At 35.5% G+C, this 24,637-nt stretch overlaps 1 protein-coding gene across 2 annotated transcripts; it reads right to left on the bottom strand.

Moving 5' to 3' along the window:
• Window positions 1-2,116: 2,116 nt before the first annotated feature.
• On the bottom strand, window positions 2,117-23,013 carry Hbox7 (homeodomain protein). Of its 2 annotated transcripts, NM_214609.1 has the most exon segments (3): window positions 2,371-4,187; window positions 4,295-5,373; window positions 21,823-22,705. In NM_214609.1, coding segments are annotated over 2 exon segments (1,020 nt in total). In that variant the 5' UTR covers window positions 22,358-22,705; the 3' UTR covers window positions 2,371-4,187; window positions 4,295-4,888.
• Between the last annotated feature and the right edge of the window lie 1,624 nt (window positions 23,014-24,637).

Raw genomic sequence — 24,637 nt, 5'->3', positions numbered from 1 at the left:
ACCGAAACTTATAGTATATATATATAATTATATGTATACACCGTCTTCTCTATTCTCCTCTTTACCCTTTCTCTCTCTCTCTCTCTCTCTCTCTCTCTCTCTCTCGTCTCTTTCTCTCTCTCTCTCTCTCTCTCTCTCTCCCTTTCTCTCTCTTTCTCTCTCTGTCTATCTCTCTCCCTCTCCCATTATGTTTCAATGCTCTCTTTCATTTCCTTCACATCCCACGCACGTCTTCCCCTAACCTCTGTGTCTCCTTTATAACCGAGCAGAGATATTCACTTTATTCATCCATGCGTCTTCATCATCTTTCATTTTCATCTCTTCGGGTCTAAACCCCAACCCCAACATGACTAGACAATAAATGTTGATATCATGCTTTTGTCTCTCCGTTGTTTCTAAATTTCTGAATGGGATAATGTACCCCTCCCCCTTCTCCATTTAGATTTCCTTTTTTATTCGGAAATTCTAAAACCAGACTCAAGCATGTTTACGCATCAAGCGCGGCCTGCACCCTCCAAACGAATTTCCAATAATTATAGGTCTATTTCCCCCTCTCTGTCTCTCTGACTCTATCCCTCTATCTCTACCTCTCCCATATTACTATACCTTTCAGCTTTCTCGTCTGCTCTCTACGGATGCCTGTGATGTGACTCTCTCTCTTTCTCTTTCTCTGTAGCCCTCTCTACCAGCATCTCCCTATCTCGTCCCCTCCAATAACTCTCTCTCTCCCTTTCTCTCTTCCCCTCACGCTTCCTATTTCATTGAGAATCTCGATGGCGCCAGTTAAAATTGCTTGATAAGTGGTATATTGCACTGTGTGGCGTACACGGGCTTGACCCCGCTTCCACCAATCCGAAAGAAGCGCGCACACTGCCTGCATTAACAATACCCCCTCACTCTCACACACACAATGAACGCGCACGGAAACCAACAAAAACCCTCAGTCATTCCCACGAATTATATATTCAACGTTTTTGAGGGAGGAACTCAAGATATTTTAGTCTAACGAGTTTCTTTCAGTTAATGTTGTAAATTGAGAGATAGATGGCAAGGAGCACTGTCTTTGTTTTCAATTAAGGTTTTTTTTTATTACCTACACACGGAGCGCTTTCTCATTCTTGGCGTTAAATAATCATGCGTTTTCTACCGGCTGCCTGATTAGGGATGTTAAACTGTCACGTTCGTTCTGCATCCTTTATACAATCCTCTTCCATATATGTAACCTTATCTCAAATTATTCATTTCTGTAATCCATTAAGAAAGTAAAAAACACTTGCAAGCCACGAAACTTTGCACAAAAGAAGTTACTTTTGACAAAAACATCTTTGTATTTTTTTTCATTTGTTATACTTTTGAAGGTGCTTTGTCTCTGTTTGTACACGTCTGACAAGCTTATTTTTCAATTATCACTATATGGAGAGATCGCGTGATGCTAAAAGTCTTTGTATATCTTATTTTAGTTCTTCAAATTACGTCTTGAATACCAATGGAATCCTTATGAAAAGCGCTAGATCAGATGGATATTGTTCATTTAAAAACTCCTCTTCCAGTCAAATCTGTGTGCGTATGTTTTTACACGCTGTGCTTAATTTCACACCCATTTTTGCTTTTTTTTTCAATTTTCAAATCACCAATGTGCAATAAATTATTACGATCAAGTACAAATAACTTAAAATGATTACTAACGTTTGATATGAATTCAAATTTTCTTTCAGCTATGATCTTATTTCTCAAGGGGTTTAACATTGATTTGAAGAAAAACAAATGTTGGATGTTAATTTAGATCTGGTGCATACATAGATTTGCAAAATGATTAAAATCAATATATGAGTAATATAATCAGCAAAGTAGGTATTCATGAATGTGATCTTTCTCACAGCGAGATAAAGGTAGATTCTTAGTGTATTAAGATGGATGCTATTTGCATGATATAACTAGCCTACAATCTAGGACTGTATTAATACGTTTCTTTGGACAAGAAAGCGATCGTGGACAGCTGTAGTTTGTTTTTCTCAACATAAACATAATTCATAATTATTTCTATTTTATTAAAAATATGCACAATATAAACTTTCAAACGAACAAAGAATAAAGGAAAAATGAGTAGACATAAAAATAGGGTTACCCTTCAAGTTCATATGGACGTGTTTATTTGCTTGGTCTTTGGTAAATACTTCTATAGATTCGGTGACAAAATGAAAAGCCATTCGACTGGTCTGTGACGGACACCTATTGTGTAGTACTACTAAGGTCATCACCATTGCCTTTAGGCAGATTAGTCGGTTCTATCAGAATATTTGTGGGATTATCTGTCTCAAAAATCACAAAAACGACCCTTTTCAAAAAACACGATACAGTTAAACAAGGAACTACTATTTACACACATCTATATATATTTTTTTCAAACAGGGAAACATTTAAGAAATGATAATGGCACATCGTGTACTTTCGTTTTCTTGTTAACAGTTATTCTGTTTAAATCAATGCAATGTTGTGTAAAGAACTACCCTTAGCAAATCGTTCTTTTCTTAACCATACCACAACAAAATGTTCCTGTTGTCGTAATATTTGTGTACATCCATTTCATTACAATATGCGTGCAGCAATTTCATATCATTCGTCAAAAAATGCGTCTATAAACGCTTGAAAAACTGGCAAATTTAAATTAATTTTGTTATTTATACATACAGATATAAATCTAATTGTGACAAGTTTGGCAATTCGTCTAAATATCTGGTGAACTTCAATGAAAAAACAAAAAAACAATAGAGATTTAAGAATGAGGTATATTCAGTTTCCATGACATCATTGAGAAAATACACACTATTAATAATTACTGATTTTGTTAAAAGTCACATTCAAGGATATTAAAATACAACATCATCACATCCTTGACACACTCATAGAGAAAAATAGTTTTAAAAAGAATCAATTATCCACAGTGGCTAGTGAATATAATTGACCCATGGGTTAAAATATTTCGTATTATATCACCTCCTTTCCATTTTCCTTCAAAAGAACAATTGCGAGTAGAATATTGACAATTCAATACATTAAACAAATTCAATTAATTGATTAAATCATTATGTCTCTGTCATTTGTATTTCCTGCATATTTATTCCCAAAACTCATTGATTCTCCACTCGATTGAATAAAAACCACCTGACGTGCATCCAAATGCAGATACATATTGAAGAAAATATTGACCTGCAACCTAAGCGTATTACCATTGTTATAGGTAAAAATACACATTACTTCCAAAAGGATAAACTGCTATAAGAGAAAGTATTGGATATAGCACGGTATTGCAAATATCTATATCAAATGAATACTTGAAAACAACATAATCTATTCATTTATTTCATATTACGTCATATAGGAGAGTAGATTCGAGATTTGTTTTAAATACCGGACTGATCCAAGCATGAAGTTAAGACTTCAAATTCACTTAAGGTCATATTCGTTGAGGAAATATAAACATTGTATTACATGGAGAAGAAATAAATCGAACAAATGCTCGATAAAATAAAAGTTATCTATTCGCATTTTTATTCAAATAACGGTTTCTTTCACGACATGAAAGTTTATTCTTAGAATGAGTTAATTGCTTTATAACCCTTAAACAGGGTGATGAAAGGAGGAAGAACAAAATACTCAGACGTAACCGACACAAACTCTTCCTTCAATATATTTACCCCCCCCCCCCCCGTATTAACATGTTCTTGAATTGTGCTTATGTTACTCTTTAAACACTATATTATTGTTATCTGAAAGTTGTTTGTAAGATGTGAAAAATAATACTGGGGAAAAAAATGTTCATTTCAAACTGAATTGAACATATAGGTAGATGTTCAGCGTTGACACGAGAAAGAAGCATTCTATAACGATGTGCGTCCAGATAATTCAACACGGAAAGAAGAAAGGCAAAACATCTTTGAACGGCAGAGTTGTACCAAGTGAAAATGCATTATTTCGTTATAATTATCATATTTCTGGACTGGACTTTGTCAATTGTTGTACTTGTGCAAATTTAAGTCCATAAAGCGTGCCTACAACAGAAGAGAAGCCACTAAGGGAGGGATGAGATTGGAAAGGCACATTTAAAAGACGTCGGTTTCTCAAAAGTGCAGAGATAAAGGAAGTGTGTTATTAGGAGACCAGGAAGAAATAGGACATTGGTGATTAAAAAAAGAAAATCATAATGTAGTCTCTTTCATATCATCCGAAAGATGTATTTAGATACGGTCGCTTCTTTAACCGGACATGTCCAAGGCAACAGCTTCGTACAAGTAAATAAAGTAATTAACATAAAAGCATTTTTTTTTAGTGTGTGGAATAATACGAATTTCAAGAAACGTAAGTGAAAAGTAGATACATTAAACGTGACTAACAATGGGATAAATCCAAGATGGCTGGAAATGATTATCATCAACACTTATAAATCAGGCGCAACTCAACGCTTTGTCAAATCCAGTTTCTTTCAAGTGGACACGGCAAAGTCCGCTGTATTCACGTTTCCACTCCTTCAGAGAAACGCACGAATACACCTTGAATTATCCATTGAGAAGATGGCTGAAGATAGGAATAATTAATGCAAGTCTCCCCGCTTTTAATTAAACAGGATCTGTTCTTGCCATTACATGTATTTGTTTCATTCATATGATATGACGATTATTTAATCAGATGATATAAACCCTAAAGCCACTAATTTGCAGTGGTGATGCTTCCAGGACATCTCAAAAATGTTTCTATATCAGCACGATTAAAAATAGTTTGTGCCGCTACTTATGAATAAGCTCACTTGTACACACATATACACACACACGCGCAGAGAGAAAGATAGATTGTCCGATATATTTGTTTCGACGTCGATGCCACATCGGTGCTTTCATCGAAGCTGTGGTTGATGACCAACTGAGGGATGTGACGTGTTAATCGCAACGGGTAACGGGTGGTGATTATGGTGGTGGTGATTGTGTTGATGGTGATGGTGCTGCTGCTGCTGTTGATGCTGTGAGGAACTCGATTGCGACATCGTAGAAGCCGACGATGTCGACGATGTTGATGAGGTGGATGAGGTGGTAGATGAGGTATGCGATGAGCCTTCAGCCGACTTCTTCTTTGTCGATTGGGTCTTTTCTTTGTCGTTCAGTTTTTTCATCTTCATTCGCCTGTTCTGGAACCAGATTTTGACCTGGCGTTCGGTGAGGTCGAGAGCCTGTGAGAGCTTCGAGCGACGATCTCGGGTCAAGTACATGTTAGTTGTGAACTCCTTCTCTAGTTCGTAGATCTGTAACTTGGAGTATGGACGGCGTTTCGTTCTTCGAGGGGTCGTTGTGAAGGTTGCAAGAAGACTACACGATGATGCGCCTCCTGAAGAAAAAAAAGTAGAGAAACAAAAAATATTTGAGTTTCGTTATCTTTGTAGCATTTTAGAGTTAAATATATGACGATGCATTGAATCCGTTCATAAAGAAGTACTTCGAATATGTTTTTTTAATGCAAATTTTCAGAGAGAGAGAGAGGGGTGAAAACACTCTCCTATCTCTCTCTCTCTCTCTCTCTCTCTCTTTGTAGCATTTTAGAGTTAAATATATGACGATGCATTGAATCCGTTCATAAAGAAGTACTTCGAATATGTTTTTTTAATGCAAATTTTCAGAGAGAGAGAGGGGTGAAAACACTCTCCTCTCTCTCTCTCTCTCTCTCTCTCTCTCTACCATCTCTTTCTGAATTATCTGCAGACCCTTACATAGAATTCCCTCAATAGCCTATAATTAACATTTTTTGGTCGTGGTTGTTATTTCTGGCAGTTTCATTTTCTTGGGCTTGAAAAAAACAAACCTGCTCGATTCCCCCACTCCACCCTTCCTTTATCTCTTCTTCAACAGTCTCATTCACTTTGGGTGTCCAAGAGTCAAATCCGATAATTCATTTACGTAATGGATGCACCCGTTAAACAGAGACAAGTTGTTATTTATTCAAAACTATTTACTAACTGCAGTCTGTTGCTCGACAGTCGACACACTACCCGGCGTTTTGTTTTGGGGGCCGCGGTACGCCACGATGTCACGAAGGGCACCGCTTAGAAAATTAGACTTCAAATATTAATTTCTGAATTAATTGCAACCAAAAACGATTCGGGTTTGGTAAAAACATGGCCTCGCCCGTGACTTGATATAGGTCATCGGGTTTAATTATTACAAAAGCATTCAAAAAAAATAAGCGGGGAGTAATACAAGCCTTGTAGATGGCCACTTGCTCTTCATTTACATTTAACATGTTTAATGCCACGTCTGTATGATGTAGTTTAAAGCAACAAGATGTTATACTGGCTATTTCATCATCTAATTAAAATGAGTTTCTTTCTTTTTGAAAACAAGAGGCATGTCTAGCTTTTAGTGTAAATAGTCTATACAGATAAAATATTATCCCGAGGTTTGTGGAAGAAGTTTCTCCTTTGTCTACTATCATCTTACTCTGGTCAATTTAAAAGGGGATTTCCTTCAGTAAAAAAATTAATAAAGAATAATAGATTCGTCAGAACCAACATCCTAAAATATTAATATAAAGGGATTTCTATATTTAAGACCTTAAATATGTTTTCAAGAATGCAACAGTTGCTTTTTGGAATATAATAAACAGATGATTATAGGATACAAAATAAAATGTTGAAATAACAATTTACATAAGCATAAGAAATAACAAATTTAATGTGTACTTGTTCATATTAATTGTTGTAAAGCATTTTCGTCGGAGTTCCCTCTCACTTTGGTTGTGTTTCATTGAATTGTCGAATATGTCCAAACAAACTTCTTAAATGTTATGTTTGCATAAATAAGATATGAACAGATAATCATTTTCAATACAGTATATTCCTTATTTTCATAGTCAAAGTAGATCATAATAACTTTATTTCCAATTTTATTTTATTTTCAATGTATTTGTCTACTAAGTTATGCTCATTCATAATGAGGTGCTGTTCTTTCTCTACAATATCTTAATTTTTTGAAGTAACCTAAATGTACTACATTTAAACAAAAGGCCTTTTTTGGGAGGTGCTGGAGATTCTTCGTAAAAACGGGCCTTTTCAAGGAGCCTAGCTTTTGTCGTTATCTATTGTTGTTTCTGCTGTTTCGCTTCACTCTATTAAATTTGAAATGGAATTCTATCACTAAGGTTTAATATTTTCATTTTGTTATGATTTTGTAATATTTTAATGATTGTCCGTTTTTGTCAAGGTGCAAATAGATTATTTCGATTTCAGTTTATTGTCATATAATTCCATATATGTAGTTCTTTATTTCTATGCTACAGGGGTATGCAACTATATTTAGCACGATCGCATCTTTTCCAATTATCGACTTATGGGCAATTTCAATACTCTATTGTATGTCCAATAGAAATCAAGTTCGAATTACGTAATATGTCATTGTCATGATCGCTCATTTCAATAAATGACACACATGACTATTGAAAGTGTCTTAAAGGTTGATTTCTGTCTTCAAAAGGAGTAGCTATCATGTTAATTATATAGCCATCAACATGTGAATAAGCTGAGGAAGCGAGACATAGACAAGCCTTAATAAAACTAGATATATTGTATGAATAAAGTACTACGTACTTTCAGGATAAGCAATTCATGATGTCATTCACTCTGTAACAAGTTCAACATGTCTGGGATTAAAAAACTGACTTTTTCACCAAGTTTAGTTTATGCATGAAATACCCCCATACTTCCAATAAAGATAATGAAGAAATCTAAAGGGAAAGATACCATCTGAATCATGAATTGCGATGCTTGTCTACCGGCATTTCAGTGCAAAGAAACACGGCTGCTTTCAAAATGAAATACAGGTTTACAAGCCGCAGAGCTCTAAATACCCCAAATTTTATGCTTTGACATTGTCTGGCGATGATTAATTACACTGTTTTTACAAGAAAATAGCCCAATATAAAGAGGTGTCTTTATATCATTTGGCTGTTTATGAATGCACACCATCATCTATATTTAAGAGTTTACATACACTGAAAAGAAGTGACAAGCAACAAATATGCCCTTTTCTATAACTCTTTGAGGGTAGGGTATCCGAGTCTTTGTCGCGAGCCAGCCACTGGCGTTCAAGCACGCCGCCTGGCCCGGGGCGATACACGAGGGTCCCCCGCTCGCTACACAAGCAGGAGGGTGCGTTATTTGACATCTCTTCGTTTCCACCCTACAATGAATGGTACACGATCGTTGGGCTATGGATATCATAGAAAAGTCTAAAAACATCAAGCTTTGTGATGTAGGTATTGAGATGTACCTCAATACCAACACAATACCATGGCACCGTCTGGTCTCTCCAAAACTCTATAGTTGATTTTTTAAAAAAAATCTGCCAGGTTCAATGACATGTCGGTTCTTGATACCAACTTTTATCAGATTCACCTCGTGAATAGGTAACAACCATATTTCAAATATTGATAATGGTATCAATGCGAAGTTGCACAAAAAGGGGTAGTTAATTCGGCGCAGCTATTGGCCATGGGATCGGGAAGGGTTGCATGTTGATAACCGCTGGGAAAGGGGGCTTCTCTGAGCACGTTTAGCAGACTCGTTGTCAAAAAAATATATATATATATATATATATATGGAGGGAAATGAGACAGAAAAAGATCACCAGACAAGACTCCAGACAATAATAGTCATCAAGGTGCTGTCGATAGAATCAATTTTTTAATCTTATCTTCTGATCTATATTTGAACTATTTTCTAGCTTGTGTATGGAGGAGAAGGACATCCATAAGATATCACCGAACCAATTGTGATTTAAAATCGATTTCTTAATAACAGGAAAGTTTGAACCGCTCCATTTTGAAAAAAACATAACAATTAAATAACAATAGAAATAACGATAATAATAATAACAATAATAATAATGATAATGATAATAATAATAAAAAATAATAGTAATAACAATACGAAGGAGATGGATAAGAAGAAGAAGGAGAAGAAGAAGAACTTGATAGAAGTGAAAGAAGAAAGTGAAAGAGTATATAGAGGAAAGCAATGGATAACGCTCATACATCAAGTGTGTACATTATAGTCCAACATTAAGTTGGACAACGCTGTATAAAGAAAACTTCACACTACTCGTTTGATAACAAACCATATGTATGAATTATATCGCGTTTTCCCCTTTTTTGTTCTTCCTTTCTTTTTTGTTCTTCTACGAATGACCATCAAATGAAACAAAATTGTGTCCGGAGGACCACGGTTAGACGATAAAGAAGCAAAGTGACAGACACATCCAGTTAGAGAAATAATAGCTACAAAATTGTGATTTTCCATTCATTAAGCTCATCAAAATGGCCTCGAAATAACAATAAGCCTAGCTAGAAAGCACAATAACAGCAGTTCAACCCCTATCAATGAAATGTTGGATTATCTATATATACCCATCCCCCTCTGAGAATTAGACATCACTTGTGGGTGATCTCGCCTTAGGTTTCTCAAAACTCCAGGTCAACTTGTTTTTGAAAGACATGTGATTAAATGATTAGCATAAATTTGCACGAAAAAGCATATAACGTAGGTTAATATCATTTTGGAATGTTCCCCTTTCTGTCTTCGTCTCATTGCAGTATGCGTATCATTTTCAACTGCCTGAAGTAATGCTATTTGAGATGTGCTTTGAAGCTTATTATAATGTCGAAACAATAACATTGTAAAATAATAAGTCTTTAATGGTTATCATTGTTCTGAAATAGATGATATTGTAAATTTACAAGAGAAATTTAGGTATTCCCGGTTTTCATTATGTCTTCCTCAACACACCAATATGTTAAAGTAATACAACTTTAACAAAATATATCATGACTACTACAGTAATTTGGAGACCTATCAAAACATAAAGTCAACCTGCAATGACGAGCTATTGACGACTACATTAAAAATAATATGAAATATTGTAATGTATTTAAAAAAACACTTCTTTAGATTTCTTTTTCATCTCTTGGGTTATCATAGACAGTGGCGTGGCCAATCCCTAAATCTTGTTTACAACAATCTCTACAATTCCTTGTCACCATACCTCGCCGTGTTGTTGATGGAAATTATGATAAGTACTGGAAAATGGGAAGAAAGGAAATAAGAGGGATAGAGGGGGTAAATAAAAGAAAGCGAAGGAAAAGGGCGAAAATTACTAAAGCAAATGACGAGAAGTAATTACAATTTCCAATTGGCCCGGCCATTGAAAACCATTGACGCGTTGTACCGACCCAAGAGTTAATCTCACGATAATCTCTACAACTGGTCTTTGTTCACTCGGCTGACCATTCAGATCAACAAAAGAAGGCACTGGCCGAATTCGAACATAATACCAACCGCCTCTGACATTTGTAGTAAATTGAAGAGTTGGTATATTGTCCGATATCCATACCCAAACTCCATCCATTCGCATGTTCTTAAAGACAGAAAAAAATATCCCAGATCTAACCCTCTCTCTCTCTCTCTCTCATCCGATGTAACCTTACTCCATTTGTCGGAGTCCTCGGGGAGATGCGACTTGTCGATATTTCAGTCTACCTTGTCTTTGATTTCGGAACAATTCATGTCCTCCTCTTTCAGAACCCCCCTAACCCCCTTTGCAGACCTCAAAGCACCATGCGCCGAGCAGAGGGACACGACGTGTATACCTTTTTCGATCGCATCCCCAATTCGACGTTATTGAATATCGATTGGAGCATTTGTTAGTCCCGTCTGTGTTTGATTCTAATTATCCAGTTTGAAAGCGGTAAAACTAACACGTAATTTAGCCGGACAAAGAGCCAGATAGACTCGTTTCATTTATTAATATGTGTTTACAAGTCGATTTTCCAGGTCTCACTACCCCCCCCCCCCCCCCCACCAGCACCGGTAGCAAATGCAACTTTCTACAACCATGTTTCCAATCTTGCCATCTTTTTACAGACCATTGAGTTATAAATTGATGCAATGTGTTTTCATTAATGAAGTTGATAGAGCAGAGATATCTCAATTTTGATCTATAAACAATCAAGACAAGCCCCGTGCCTCATTTACTGCATGAGTAAAGATGATAAGCACAAAACGCATTGCGAAAAAACAACAAAGCTGTATTATTGCTCATTAGTTTACATTTGATATTATGGATGAATAGGATTTTTGCTCAGAGAAACCTCGGAAGATAAAAAAAAATGAGCATCCGCATTTTAGACAATGATTTGGGAACACGATCAATGTTATGATCTAATTTATTAATTATAAATTTCATCCATTCAACAAGACATGGCAATGTGATAGCTCAATTTCAACAACTACTTCAAAACAATTTGGGGTGTTTCCTTTACCTGAATTTTCAACCTTGTCCAACTACATATGTAGGGCTGAGTGCAGGAATTTAATAATGGTATATCTGAATGTTTTTCGTGTTCTAAACAGGTCTAATATCGATAAACACTTGTTATCATATTGCAAAATAATATCTTAACCAATTGTTTATTTTATCAATGCCACGATTAGATGACCAGATACATTAGGAAATGAACAAATGTAATGACATAACAATAATATTTCTATCTTTTGATTGTGTTGATTTCACATTTTCACTGAACACTTTATTTAGAATGTTATCTACGTCTTTGGAAAAGAAATAGTCAAGATCAAACTAAAGCGCAAGATATGAGGATTTCCAATGTTATTACTATTTTAATCAGAAAACTAAATGCACATATCCGATACACAATCATGCATTATCTTGTTATCATTTGAAAACAACTGTGATATTAAGTGGTCATCATGAAAAGAGACTCATTATTAAAATTTATTTAATAATATATTGTTTTATTGAAATAACCGTATGACACTTCGTTTTTTAATCGTATTAATGCATATTTCGATTGCAATACTTTCTAAGCCCGTCCCCCTTCTAATTAATTGAACGAAAGGTTAATATCAATCCTCGAAATAGACTTTGTCTGATATTCGTCTGTCATTAATTTCACTAACGGACGAAAGGAAATATATTGCAAATCGAGGAAATCAGCAAAAAAAATTGTTATGTTAAAATGTAATTTCGCTACCTTTTATTGTATCCGGCTTAACAGTATCATTTCTAAACATTACATTAAACTCATGTTTACAATCGCCTTCTATGTTTTATTGTCACATCGCCTAATCAATATCTAATTATCAGTTTGCTCGCATCATGCTTACAAATGGGAATAAAAACGGCACGAGCTATACCAAATCATGGCTATCAAATCACACAGATAATCCAAAAGCTATATATATATATGTTTCAAAATAGCCCTAAGGCTATTTTGTTATGTTTCTAATCACAAGTTTACCTGCTCTTCCTTCTAAATCCTCGTGAAGAGAAGGGGTAATTACAGAAATCTATCACAATTTAGAGTTAAGAGTCGTATAGACAGTAAAGTGGATTAATAGTTAATGTCACAAAGAAGAAAAGCGCGGCAATCAATTAAATTCAAAGCCCAGACATGGCGAACGAGCGGAGCAAGGACAGCACGTTATCTCTATAGGCGCTCGTTCTGACATGGAAAAGTTTCAAAAGTTTGGAAAGCTCTCCTATTTTTAGGCTGGATTTTAAAGAAAGTGAATTCGGTCCTCCATTTACTATTCTGAAAAATCACAAATAGAAATGACATGGTATTTTCTCTCTTTTCAAATTAAACTCTATTTATTAAATCATAACGACGCACCATTTTACATGACAGAGTCTTATCATGCTTACACTATCTAATGTTTATTATGTATCTAGCTGATGTTGAGTTGGAGTTCGAAATAATTGGATCTCTTTCTTGATATAATCTCAAATTACTTAATTGCTTAGAATTTTAGGTCTTTCTATTGTCTCTATGGAGCTTGAACTGTATCAAGTATAAATAAATGAAAGAAATATCACAATAAGGACAATTCTTGATATATAAGATTTCGTTATATCACCCCTAGATAACTTGAAATCTATCATATAGACTGAAGGTAAATGACATGCGGGGGAAATGTGTACTGGAAACGACCGCTTCAGAACGGAAACAAACTCGCTGTTACTGCGTCATTAAATACCTCATTTGCTACTACATTGTTATTCAAATGCAGCGAGTCATGATTCTATTATTACCTCTTATATTGTTTGATTGCAGATGAAATTTCTATTTTTAAACCACATTCCTTGGGGAATGAAGCCCCCCCCCCCCCACACACACACACAGTTTTCTCCCTGATATAGGTTCATTATTTACACCTTGTTCAGATTCATAATTATTATCATACTATCGATAGATTTAAGCTAATTATTTAGCTCGATTTAGATCTCGGTAACAACGTAAACTGAAGAATTATAGTAATGAAATATGATGTTGTAAAAATCGTTTAATTTGCCCCTATTCGAAGTCATGTTAATTTTAAAATTATATTTCATGGATTATCTGTAAAAAGTGTTTTGAGGCCGATTTAACGATGTGTTTCTTTAAAATGATCTCATTTTAAATGTTTGATTTAGCATTTTCTTATCCAGGCTTTGACCCGAATTTGATTTATCATCATTAGCCTCTTTTGGTAGTAATGAAATCAACAAAAATAGAATAAACTGGTAAACGTAAACTATACGAACCAATGAGTATGATTTGAAGGAAAAAAATAACGTCCAACTTGCCAGTTTTATTCTAGATTTTTCTTTTGACTCCATACATATCACTTCTTTATTTTTAAATGGCACCCCTGTAATCACACTAAAATTATACATTTTCATCTCTCAAATGCTATCTTAATCAACTATTTATTTCATTATTAGTTACTATTGTAAGAACTATCAGTTGTCATGCAAACTGAGGCCACCCCCAGTTGACTCATACCCACATAAATTATCCAATAACCCCATAAGCACAGAAAAATTATTAAAAAGGAAAACAATTTGACGAATAATTGCGACGGTCCCAGAATACTGATTAATAATTGTGGACGCTAATTCCGATATTGTGTATTCATAACATTTAGCCTTTTACCTTTGGCTGTGTTATGAAAGAGCTTTGCTTTGAAAGATACTGATGGTTCAACACGGTTATGACGGCATAGCGAATCAGCGATATAATCCTGCATGCTCGAACCTTTTGAATTTAATGAGGTTCAAATAATGTTCCGATTTATCAACCTTCATGTATTTGCTTACATTGCAATATGAATGCTTTCTAATTGAATCTAAATCGAACTGTAATCTTAAGTACACATTGGAAGCGAAATGACACGACGTATAAGATGGTGATATAAAATGCGAAATGAAAATCTTGAAAACGTGAGAAGATTTAAAAAATAATATGAATTATTTTAGCTTAAAGTTTGGCTAATAACGGCAATATCTATTTCATTAAGTCCATCGATAGGCCAATATTATTGTAATGTTTTAGCCCACACCTTGCCCGCTTTGTTATCTCTTTCATCCACCTTTAAATTATCCATCAAATTACCAATATTTAGAAAATACCATACTCACAATGCTTTTAGCCTGTGATGGTTTTTTAAAAGATGGAAATATAAAGAAGAGAAATATATAAACAACAATCTCTGAAAATATCAAGTTATATGCCAATATCAAAACATTGGGAAAAAGGGAATCTTCTTTCCAGAAGATGCAACTATTTCAAAAATACCGATAATATCTATTTAAAAAAAAAATAGTTTCTTCATAAAAAAATATCAAGCAAGAAAGGTATTTTCTTGAAACTTTCTACCTAGTGAACCGAATCAAAGGTGACTGCACTTGAATAACTCCTCGGCCATGTACACCGACTCCTTATTTCGGTCTCTCGACATACCATTCAACTCTACACCACTAACATACACACGCAAAAACAGGTGGAACCCCTCGCAAATCACCCAAATTTGGAGAAAAATGTCAAAAATATCCCTAGTCCCCATCAATTTTACCTTTCAAGCCGCAAAGGATGAATTTTGACGTTGAACTTGTGTTAGAGTTTGTCTGGTGCCCAACGTTTCACCGATAAAATAAACGTCTGATAGTATTACGATACTACACGTACAGTTAACATCTGGTCATACACCGTATGTCTTACATGTTGTTGGAATTGTGCGGCAAAATTTGATATTTTCCGCCTAAAATTACCCACAATCTGGACGAAAATCATTATTCGATTGAATATTTCGTTGTGGATTACTTTTTTTAATAATTTGTTTAATCGTGTTTTTTGTTGTTGTTGTTTTTTCGTTATCAAACAGTCCGAGAAAATAAAAATATAAACAAGTCAATGCTATCATAAATATGATACATTATATAAGCATAGGTAGGAGTTGACTTATCAAAATAAAAATGAAGATCGATAACCTCATTTAGCGATCAATCGCAGATCAACTGAGGCCGATTACTTCATCATTATCATTGAATGCGATTGTGCCGAGTATCACTGTAGATCTGTAGTAGCATGCTACAGTGAAAAGTATGTGTATCCGATCTGTTTACTAATCAAATATTACTATAGTCAAGTGTCTTGCAAACATCTGTCAAAAAATGTCAATCGTTACAATAATTATTTTAATTTTATTTCGACATTGCGTCAATAATATTTGATTTTTTAATATCTTAATAATAAGAGAAACATTATTATTTTCACGATTGCATATTTCCTTACATGGATGTATCTCGTGGCTCATACAGAGAAAATATTAATATAGTTTGACAACTTAAAAATATCGCTTATAACATGGATAGTGTAGTGTATTATTTTTGTTGTTGCTGCTGCTGCTGTTTGTTGTTGTTGTTATTATCTGTTCATCAATATGACATCGGATTTAGAGATGTATGAAGGGCAGTCAGCCTGGAATCTACATAACGTATTTCAAAACACGTGAAGCTCCATTTTGCAATGTCTACGTGTGTGTGAGCATGGTGTGAGTAATGTGATGACTACGATGACTATAGTTACTGGTTATTTTAAAGGGAATGTTTGAGACATTGTTAAGTTAATTTTGGATTGAAAATGATAGTGGCTTGAAGCAAGGAATCACGCATAAATCTATATAAACATGGGTATAATTGCCAATAAAAACTCTCGATAAAATTACTAGCGTTCGGAGGTTTATAGGAGAAAAATTACCTCCACTTCCCTTTCTTTTTTTTTGTTTGCATCCGTTTGGCTTCTCAATGACGATTGCCAACTTAACAAACCGGTTATAAATCGTTTTGAGTTACATTGAAATAAATGTTCTATTTCTAGAGGTAGTCATTCATTTGTCCATAACGCTGCAACACGTACATCATCCAAAATGTCAAGTAACACCTTTAAGACCCGACTGATCATGGTCAGACTACCCTTGGCCAGATTCAAGAGCCATCGTGTCATCTTTAATCATAATGATGATCGTGAGGATTCCTGGAAGCCCCAGCTCATCCCACAACTGCCTCATCATGACATCGCAACCTTGTATCTGATCTATGAGCCCTCCAGAGGCGTAATGAGCACAGGGAAGGGCTCCTGCTGAATTATGACTTGCAGCCGAGTGTAGTGCTCTCGCTTTGGCTAAGTTTCTCGCTCCCCTCGACTCACAAACAAACTTAACGCCGGGAGATGAATTATTAATGCTTCACTTTCGTTGACTGCAAGCTGCATGGTTATTATGCAAGACTGCCGTTGTTTATCCACTTTGGAAATGAGTTTACGCTTTATGAGAACCATCCGTCATTCTTATGATCTCTTAGATTGCAGTTCAGATTTGGGAGCAGAATAAAAAAAAAAAGAGGGATGGAAACGAGGCAAGCTCGGGTAAAATGAATAAACTTGACCCTCAGTTGGATCTGTATCAAAATTGGCATGCCTTGAGAGGTTTCTTATTGATATGAGTTCAGTTCGGTATGATTTGTCCCCTAATTATGGTAAATACTAATAGCAGCTTTACAGTAAACATCAAAATTCATATTGTGATCTGAAGGTAACTGGCTTGTAACTAGTCGGCTAAAATTTACAAAATGGAAAAACCAATATAAATGTCCAGAGTTTAGGAGAGTAACTGAAGAATATGATATACTGAAGCATCAACTTTGGTTTTATGATTACTATTTTATAAAAAGTGCATGACTAAAATTGTCTCCTTTTTTAAATAAAGAGATTTAAAAAAAAACAGAAGATAATATATCAAACTGAGCTACATCGACTTCATGCAGAAACTGAATGAATTAACATTGCTATGTTACACGTGTTGCATGGTGCGTTCAATCGTACTAAGCAGTTAGAACACAACGAAAAGCTGTCTAATCTTTATTAAAATTTAAGTCTGATCGATGAATATTAGTGAACCTATTCTCAAAGTGTGTACCAATAATAATTTATTCATGCATAACTATGTCATGTTGGTACATGTGGCCGGCGAATAGGCTTTACACAAATGATACACCCAAAGTGTGGGATATCAGTTTCATTCTTAATGGATTTGTCTGGGAGAAAAACTGCCTAAACAAACATTCTATTAACTTGTATCACATTCGATCGATCCTTTCCAATCTTAAGAAAACTTCGAGACCACCGGCTTGTTTGATCTCTATCCTATCTGGCCAGTGCAATGACCAAACTGACCCATGGCTTTTCTTCCTTTCAATTGTCAGCACCGATTGGCCGAACAGATCTCCCCCTCGATTAAATCACATCATTGTAAACAACTTTAGACCGTTCCTTTCTCTCCCAAGCCGATTAATTTCAATAGATACCTTCGAATTTTCTTCAGCAAAGCGGGGAATATCAATTACATCTAACAAGAGATTATCCGTATTGAGAAGACAAAGCAGCGTTCGATTTCATTCAGAGAGTGGATTTAGACGGAGTGATACAGCCTTTTCAGGCCAGCTATTCACGCCTCCCCTGTACGGAACTACCCGCACAACTATCGCTGAGCCACGGCGACAATTGTGATTGTGATCCGCTAGTGCTCGCCTTTTCACGGAGTCAACATGTTATACAAACAATTGATTCTTCTCAATTAATTTCCAATGCTAATCGCTTGCTAAGAGGGGGAAGAACAATAATCTCACTTTAAATCGTTCACACTTGATGAAAAGAAGCGGAAAACCGGACGTTTTCGACATGTATAGGACGGTCACTATGAATAAAGCAAGACACTTAATTACTCCTGGGAATAAAGTCTCTAACACACAGCCATCCGGGTAATTCAAATCTGCTTAAAGTCAACCTTCAAAGTAACGCAAAGTCTTTCTTTCCTCAACTTTTGCCCCAATAAAATTTATCAGAAAACGAGTGAAAATTAGGAGTACCAGCGTTCCGCCAAATAACTCTCAGTATACTTAATCCTACTTAAGGTCCTTTTCTTATATAACTGACGGATAAAATATTTTCCACTTGATTTAGTTTAATGCGAGATATGTGACACACGTCATATGATTTTATAGCTGCAATAAACTAGAAGATGAAAGAAGTTGGGAGGGAAAATTTATTCAAAATGTTTGCTCTAATAATGACAGACGATGTGTAATTGGTGGGGATCAATCGCATTTACAGCCAAAATAACTGTCTTGTCCTTCTAATATAATAATAACCTTCGCGTGGTTATGTACTAAAACCATGTAGAGGTAATTTGTCTTCCCCAAATTATTACCTTTCTTGCATTTACTCTAGTCTCTTTTACCTCCGCTGCAGCCCTCCCCACGCCAAGCAATACGATGGCATTCATGTTTTTAAGAATTCAGTTTTTAAAGTTTAAAAAAATGAGTAGCTAAGAGTATTTTTTTGGGGGTGTGTGTGTGACTAGAATGCAATATGAATTACGTAACACGATTTTATTATTATCGTTTTTTGTTGGTATGGCAATTTTCTTGTTCCCTCTAACCAATCCTTGAAATTTGCTTAAAAAATGTGCTCGAATATCCTAACGTTGTTTTCAATTTGAAGGTGTCATAGTACTTTCTTAATAATTAGCAATATGCATATTTTTGTACTGTTTGCTAAATGTGAAAAGTAATGCAACAGTATTGAAAAGGAGAATACTTATATTTTATTTCTTTAAAAAATTGAAAACTATACTCAATATTGGAAGTTTTTACTTTTGTTTTGGTTTCCTTATTTTCACATGTCGATCGTATACACAAATATGAACTTTCTTTCGATTATTCAGTATTAATTTCCAAACAAAATGAATCTATGAGACAATGTACGCGTTATCAAACCACAACATGACCTGTCCTCATCTACAACACGTTTTGACGGTTAATCTGAAAGCGATATCACATCTATTTCCTATACGTAACTTTTATCATATATAATATTTGTAACCACAAGAAAAAGGAACTTTACCAAAAAAATGTAATAATCTGTGAATCGGACTGGCTTCGAAAGGTTTGGATATCATTCAGATTTGTGATAAAAATCGGGGGGGGGGGGGAGAGATCCTGTACGAGTATATCTTTAATGTACATGCAATACGCATTTTTGTGAACGTGTTTTTGCACCACTGCACCAAATCCCCTTATAATCATTGCTATAACATATACAAATTACGTTAAAACCAACAATTGTCTTTATTTCTATTTTTTACATCTTATTGTACTAATTTGAAGATATACTTCTATTTGAATTACAAATTGTAGTAAATTTAGCAAAGCATTATGCATATGGCAATGACATTTCCAAATGTACCATTTCAAATCCTTAATCTTATAATCTATTTTTAATTGCAATCCATATCAGTTAATCTATATCCCTTGAGGAATACACGTATAAATCCTGTACGATTGTATCTTGATGTACATGAAATTCGCATTTTTATGTACGTGTTTTGGCACCACTGCACCAAACCCCCTTATAATCATTGCTATAACATATACAAATTATGTTAAACCAACAATTTCTATTTATTTATATTTGTTTTATATTCATTTACACCCTATTGTACTACTTTGAATATACAATTCTATTTGTATACCAATTATAGTGAACTTATCAAAGCATTATGCATATGGAATTAACAATTCATAATCTTCCATTTTTTTAAAAATTGCAATCCATATAAATCTACCCCTGAGGAATACTTTTATAGTTTACTGCTATGTACTTTTCCCGTCTTTTAACATGTTCAATCATTCTTCTTCTTCGTCTATCACTGTAGAATTAGCATCGCTAATTCGAGCCATCCATTACTTATACGATCGCAATGTGTTTGCTGATGAATTAGAAATTGATAAGAGCAAAAAGCTTACGCATTAATATTACCGAATATCTTAAAATTGAGCACAATTTCCTTTTCTTTCACTCAAGTTTATGCCATTCCATTTGAATAGTCTTATTACTTTTAAGTTGCAGAAACATTTTAAATATGTACGTTTGAAAAAGGTGGTGCTTTATCAAATCGCGTGATTAAATATGAGCTGTATACAGCAAGTAAACCATGTCTAGCTCAATTCATTCCGTCATATTTTGCTTTCAAACTTCTTTTCCATAAAAAAATAAAATCATAACAATTTTAACAATCATGTTAACCCTGTTTAATGAATATCTTATTTGATGTTCAATAAAAATAAACGGGATATTTAAGTTGGCAACTGATACATTTTGTTAACGATAACGTTTTTAGACCACAGTTTGACAATCCTGATACCGAACACTGAACCTCCCAGAATAGTAAGACTCTTAATTAAGTATCAAAATGCAGGGATGTTGAAACATTTTTCATCAATATTCTGATAAAAAATATACGATATATTACACTTATCCTTCAAAATACACTCCACAGAGAGGGAAATTGCACGAACACTTCATTATCTTAAATAGTACAATTCGCTAGTTTTTTTTCGCACAGCATGCACATGCTATTTGCTGAGTGATGTACTCGCCCGAATTTTCTAAAAGGCCTTCAGAAAAACTCTTTTCTGCCGATTAACAATTATGGCATCGGAACTATTTCAATCTTCACGTCTAAATCACCGATTTTACTCACTCAACTACGTTTGGTAATTGACCTTTTGTTTAAATGTATTTGAATTTCAGGAAAGAAATAGAAAGAAAATGTGAATAAAATGCGAATTGAACTGTACAGAACCTCAAAGCTTCCACTTAATCTGAACAGATTGGAAGGTTCAGGTATACATGTAGTTACCGTGCTAAAAAAAAAAATGATGTGTGATATGTGATTTGTAGAAGTAGGAATTGTGATCTATTACTTTCATTCCCCGTTCGGCAATTCATTTTAACATTATACTTCGCTGTTATTGTATAAAATCTAGAATGATATATTCAAACTTATATAATGTTTGAGTTAGTGCAACTCAAAGATAAGTACATATTGATGATAAATGAACAGATTAATCCATAGTCATAATTATAGGCATGTGATATACAGCTTTAAAGATTAGGCAGATACATTACGTTGCAAAATAAAATACTTTGCAAATATAATTTTAATCACATGTAAACTCGTTATAAAATATGGAATAATACGGAGTAACATTCTAGCCAGGATTAGTTTTAATGAGAGTATCTTGATAAGACTACCGTATCCCAAGTTGGGGTGAGTAGAGAGAAATCGACGAGTTTTAAGAGGCTCTGCCCAATAATAATCAAACATGCAATAATTTGGAGGAAAGGAGATGATATCAAAATTTATACGATGAGAAAATATCCCCAGAGGACTGGTGCTTGAATTGAGAGGTACAGTTCATAGTCGCATAAAATGGCGTAATAGTGTTGTGAGTATAATGGGATAAGGAGATAGATGGTTTGTTTTATGCGATCGTTGGGTGATGTTTATGGGCTAGAGAAGGGGTGATATAACCGGTTGATGTTTCTTACCTGTCATATCAAGAGGATATGGTGAGTTGTGGAGACCGTACGGGGAGCCGTAAGCGTTGCTGCTCATGTATTGCTGCTGATGTGCCATATGGGCGTGATGGGGAGGAGATCCTGCATGAGTTAGAAATGTATTGCCGAATGTATTGGCGTAGGGGCGAGGTGTTGCCCCATGAGCGGCGGCGGCTGCGGCGGCCGCTGCCCCACCACGGATTTCGCTGCTATTCCAGGCCGCCGCGGCTGCCGCTGGAGACACCCCACTCCCGGCGGCTCCCGGCGGCAGCTCGTCTCCAGCACTGGATGCAGCCAAACTTGACTCGGTGGGTGAGTTATACATGGGGTAGGAGTAGTGAAAAGCACTAAGTTGTTCAGGGTTTGAAGAACCGACACTGACCATGGCATTGCATGAGGCCCGTTGCCTACTGCTTGTTCCGTAAAGTCCGTTCATAGGGGCAGAAATGCCTCTATATTCTGCAGCACAACTGTCCATTCCGGTAGGGCGTTGAGCTTGCCAAGCCTGTTCCATGCCGATCTGCATTCTGGCCAGAAAACACAAATGCAGAAATAATTTTTTATTGCAGAGCGCGGGTCGAAGAATTAGGTGCTCCCTTTTTAGCTGTATATCATACAGTATCTAACAGCAGTTGAAAATTAGTTAGGTATGGGCGCTCGAATCTAAACCCTTCCGTCGTTTCGTCAAGTAAACTCTGTGAATGACGACCATCCGACCTCGGCGACCCTTCCGTATGCTAATCAACATTTACAACTCGGTCACGTGATACTCGCTTACTACGAACACCCATCACACAGAGTCCACTTCAAATAGTCCAGTATTTTTATTATCATGTGGTCGAAATCTGGTGGATCGCTCTTTCTATTCTGTCTCCTCACAGTCTTTGAAGTCCTGCGACCCCTTTCTTATCGGCTTTATGGGACTTGAGTCAAATAGAAAACAATAACGCGGGGCCCGAAATCTGCGCAATCGCCCACCGCTCTTCCTTTGATCTTACTCGCAACCAGTTCCATTGGCAAATGAGTCTCAAGCGCAAATTTATGGCCACCCCTGTGCTGGCGTGGCGGTAACGATGGTGTCGCAACGCGTCATGGTCACAAATACTATCCACCACCAGTACAGGAAAGGGTATCGTTTATACCAGGGTTTAGTAGGGGAGCACTTCTTACACCACTACCAACACAAGTAGAACACTCCAAAAGTCGACTGGTCAACTGTTTTGACATACCGGTGTTCACTATAAAAGCGAAAACCGGATTTCGATATAAAAAGCCCCCAGACACCCATTGAAATGATCGGTCACGCAGTGTCCACTGGCACTTTACCTCTTTCATCTAAACTATTTCGGATTATTTTGATTTTTGGGATGTTTTTGTTTGTGGGAGAGAGGGTGAGGGTGGGCCACTCAAGAGGGCAAGAACTATAACATTCTCTTGTTGCTCCAAAACACCATTATGTAATTGACTTTTAGGTGGCATTTCTGTCTCTACATACTCTTTATCACCCCCTTTCTCTCTCTCCACTCTTTCCCTCTGTCTTTCACCCTCTCTCACTCTATATTTCCACCTCTTTATTAATATCTCACTTTCTTCTCAATCCCTCTTCATCTCTCTTCATCTCTCTCTTTCTTTCTCTCTCACTCCCCCTGTCTCTGTCTCATTTTTCTCTCTTCTCCTCTCTTCCCTGTCTTGAATACATTTTGTTCATCGCCCATGCAACTGCCTCTTTCTGCCCTCCTCCACTCCTTCCCCCTTTATCCCTCTCTCTAAATCTCTCTCTCTCTTTCTCTCTCTTTCTCTCTCTCTTTCTCTTTCTTTCTCTCCCTATCTCTCTCCCTCTCTCTCCCTCACTCCCTCAGACTCTACCCTCTCCCATATGAAGTCGGACTGTTAAGGATTCTAATGAAACATCAAGCGGGAAGTTGGCAGTATTGCAAGACATACCATTATAACTCAACCTCAAGTGGTAGTGACAATGATTAACACTCTAAATCATTTAGAATGTAAATTATATTATTTTCAGTAAAATTTAAAAGAATATATTTTACAGGGTTATTTCTTCAGCGACATAACAATAATGGATTTATGACAGGACATAACATCCAATATTACACTAATTGAACCTATCTATCATAATTTTAGTATCATTATGTTGTATAATACTATCTTTTAATAATACATGTTTTTTTTTATGTGAAAGCATTTAAATTATGTTTGTCTAAGCTGAAGATGTTGCGTACACGCTATCCGTCTTTTTCAAGAGACAATGTGAAAATGTCCATATATCACATTTTCTCAATGATCTAATATGATTTAGATTCTTTCAACTAAGTAATACTACAGAGAATACCTTCATTCAATATCTATTTTATTGATACATACACAAATGTTGATTATTTTTTCTTTATTTTTAAAATTGTAAAATCATTGTTCTACCATCGTTCGTTACCTTCCTGGATAATAATCCAATGATTCGTTTAAATCTCAAACTGAGATATAGTGGCTATATCGATTTCTATATTCCAATCACATGAATGAAACACACATGGATTGCTGTCATATTTTCGAACATTTTAATGAATAATCACTTAACGTTAATATTTCTCACAGTGAGATTAGACAAATTAGGTAAACATACGTCAATTCATCTCATCAAAGAGTAACACATTCTCAGATGATAAAATTAAAAGTATGTCAATCAAATTTGACAATTTCATTTTCTTGGTTCAGGCTGTATATGTAAGACAATTTTGAACATTATTAACAAGAAGTCTACAATGAATGTCAATAAATGACAATCACAAGT

The sequence above is a fragment of the Strongylocentrotus purpuratus genome, unplaced genomic scaffold, assembly GCF_000002235.5.
Source record: "Strongylocentrotus purpuratus isolate Spur 01 unplaced genomic scaffold, Spur_5.0 spur5_scaffold_6, whole genome shotgun sequence".
Taxonomy (NCBI): domain Eukaryota; kingdom Metazoa; phylum Echinodermata; class Echinoidea; order Camarodonta; family Strongylocentrotidae; genus Strongylocentrotus; species Strongylocentrotus purpuratus.
The sequence above is the reverse complement of the archived record's forward strand: the minus strand, read 5'-3'. Positions and strand labels throughout refer to the sequence as shown.

Bases quoted from the DNA above. Each gene is read 5' to 3' on its own strand.
- Hbox7 (XM_011683932.2), bottom strand. From the start codon at position 22,357: ATGCAGATCGGCATGGAACAGGCTTGGCAAGCTCAACGCCCTACCGGA. The intron at 5,374-21,822 runs GTAAGAAACATC...TTTTTTCTTCAG, and splicing joins ATATCCTCTTGATATGACAG to GAGGCGCATCATCGTGTAGT.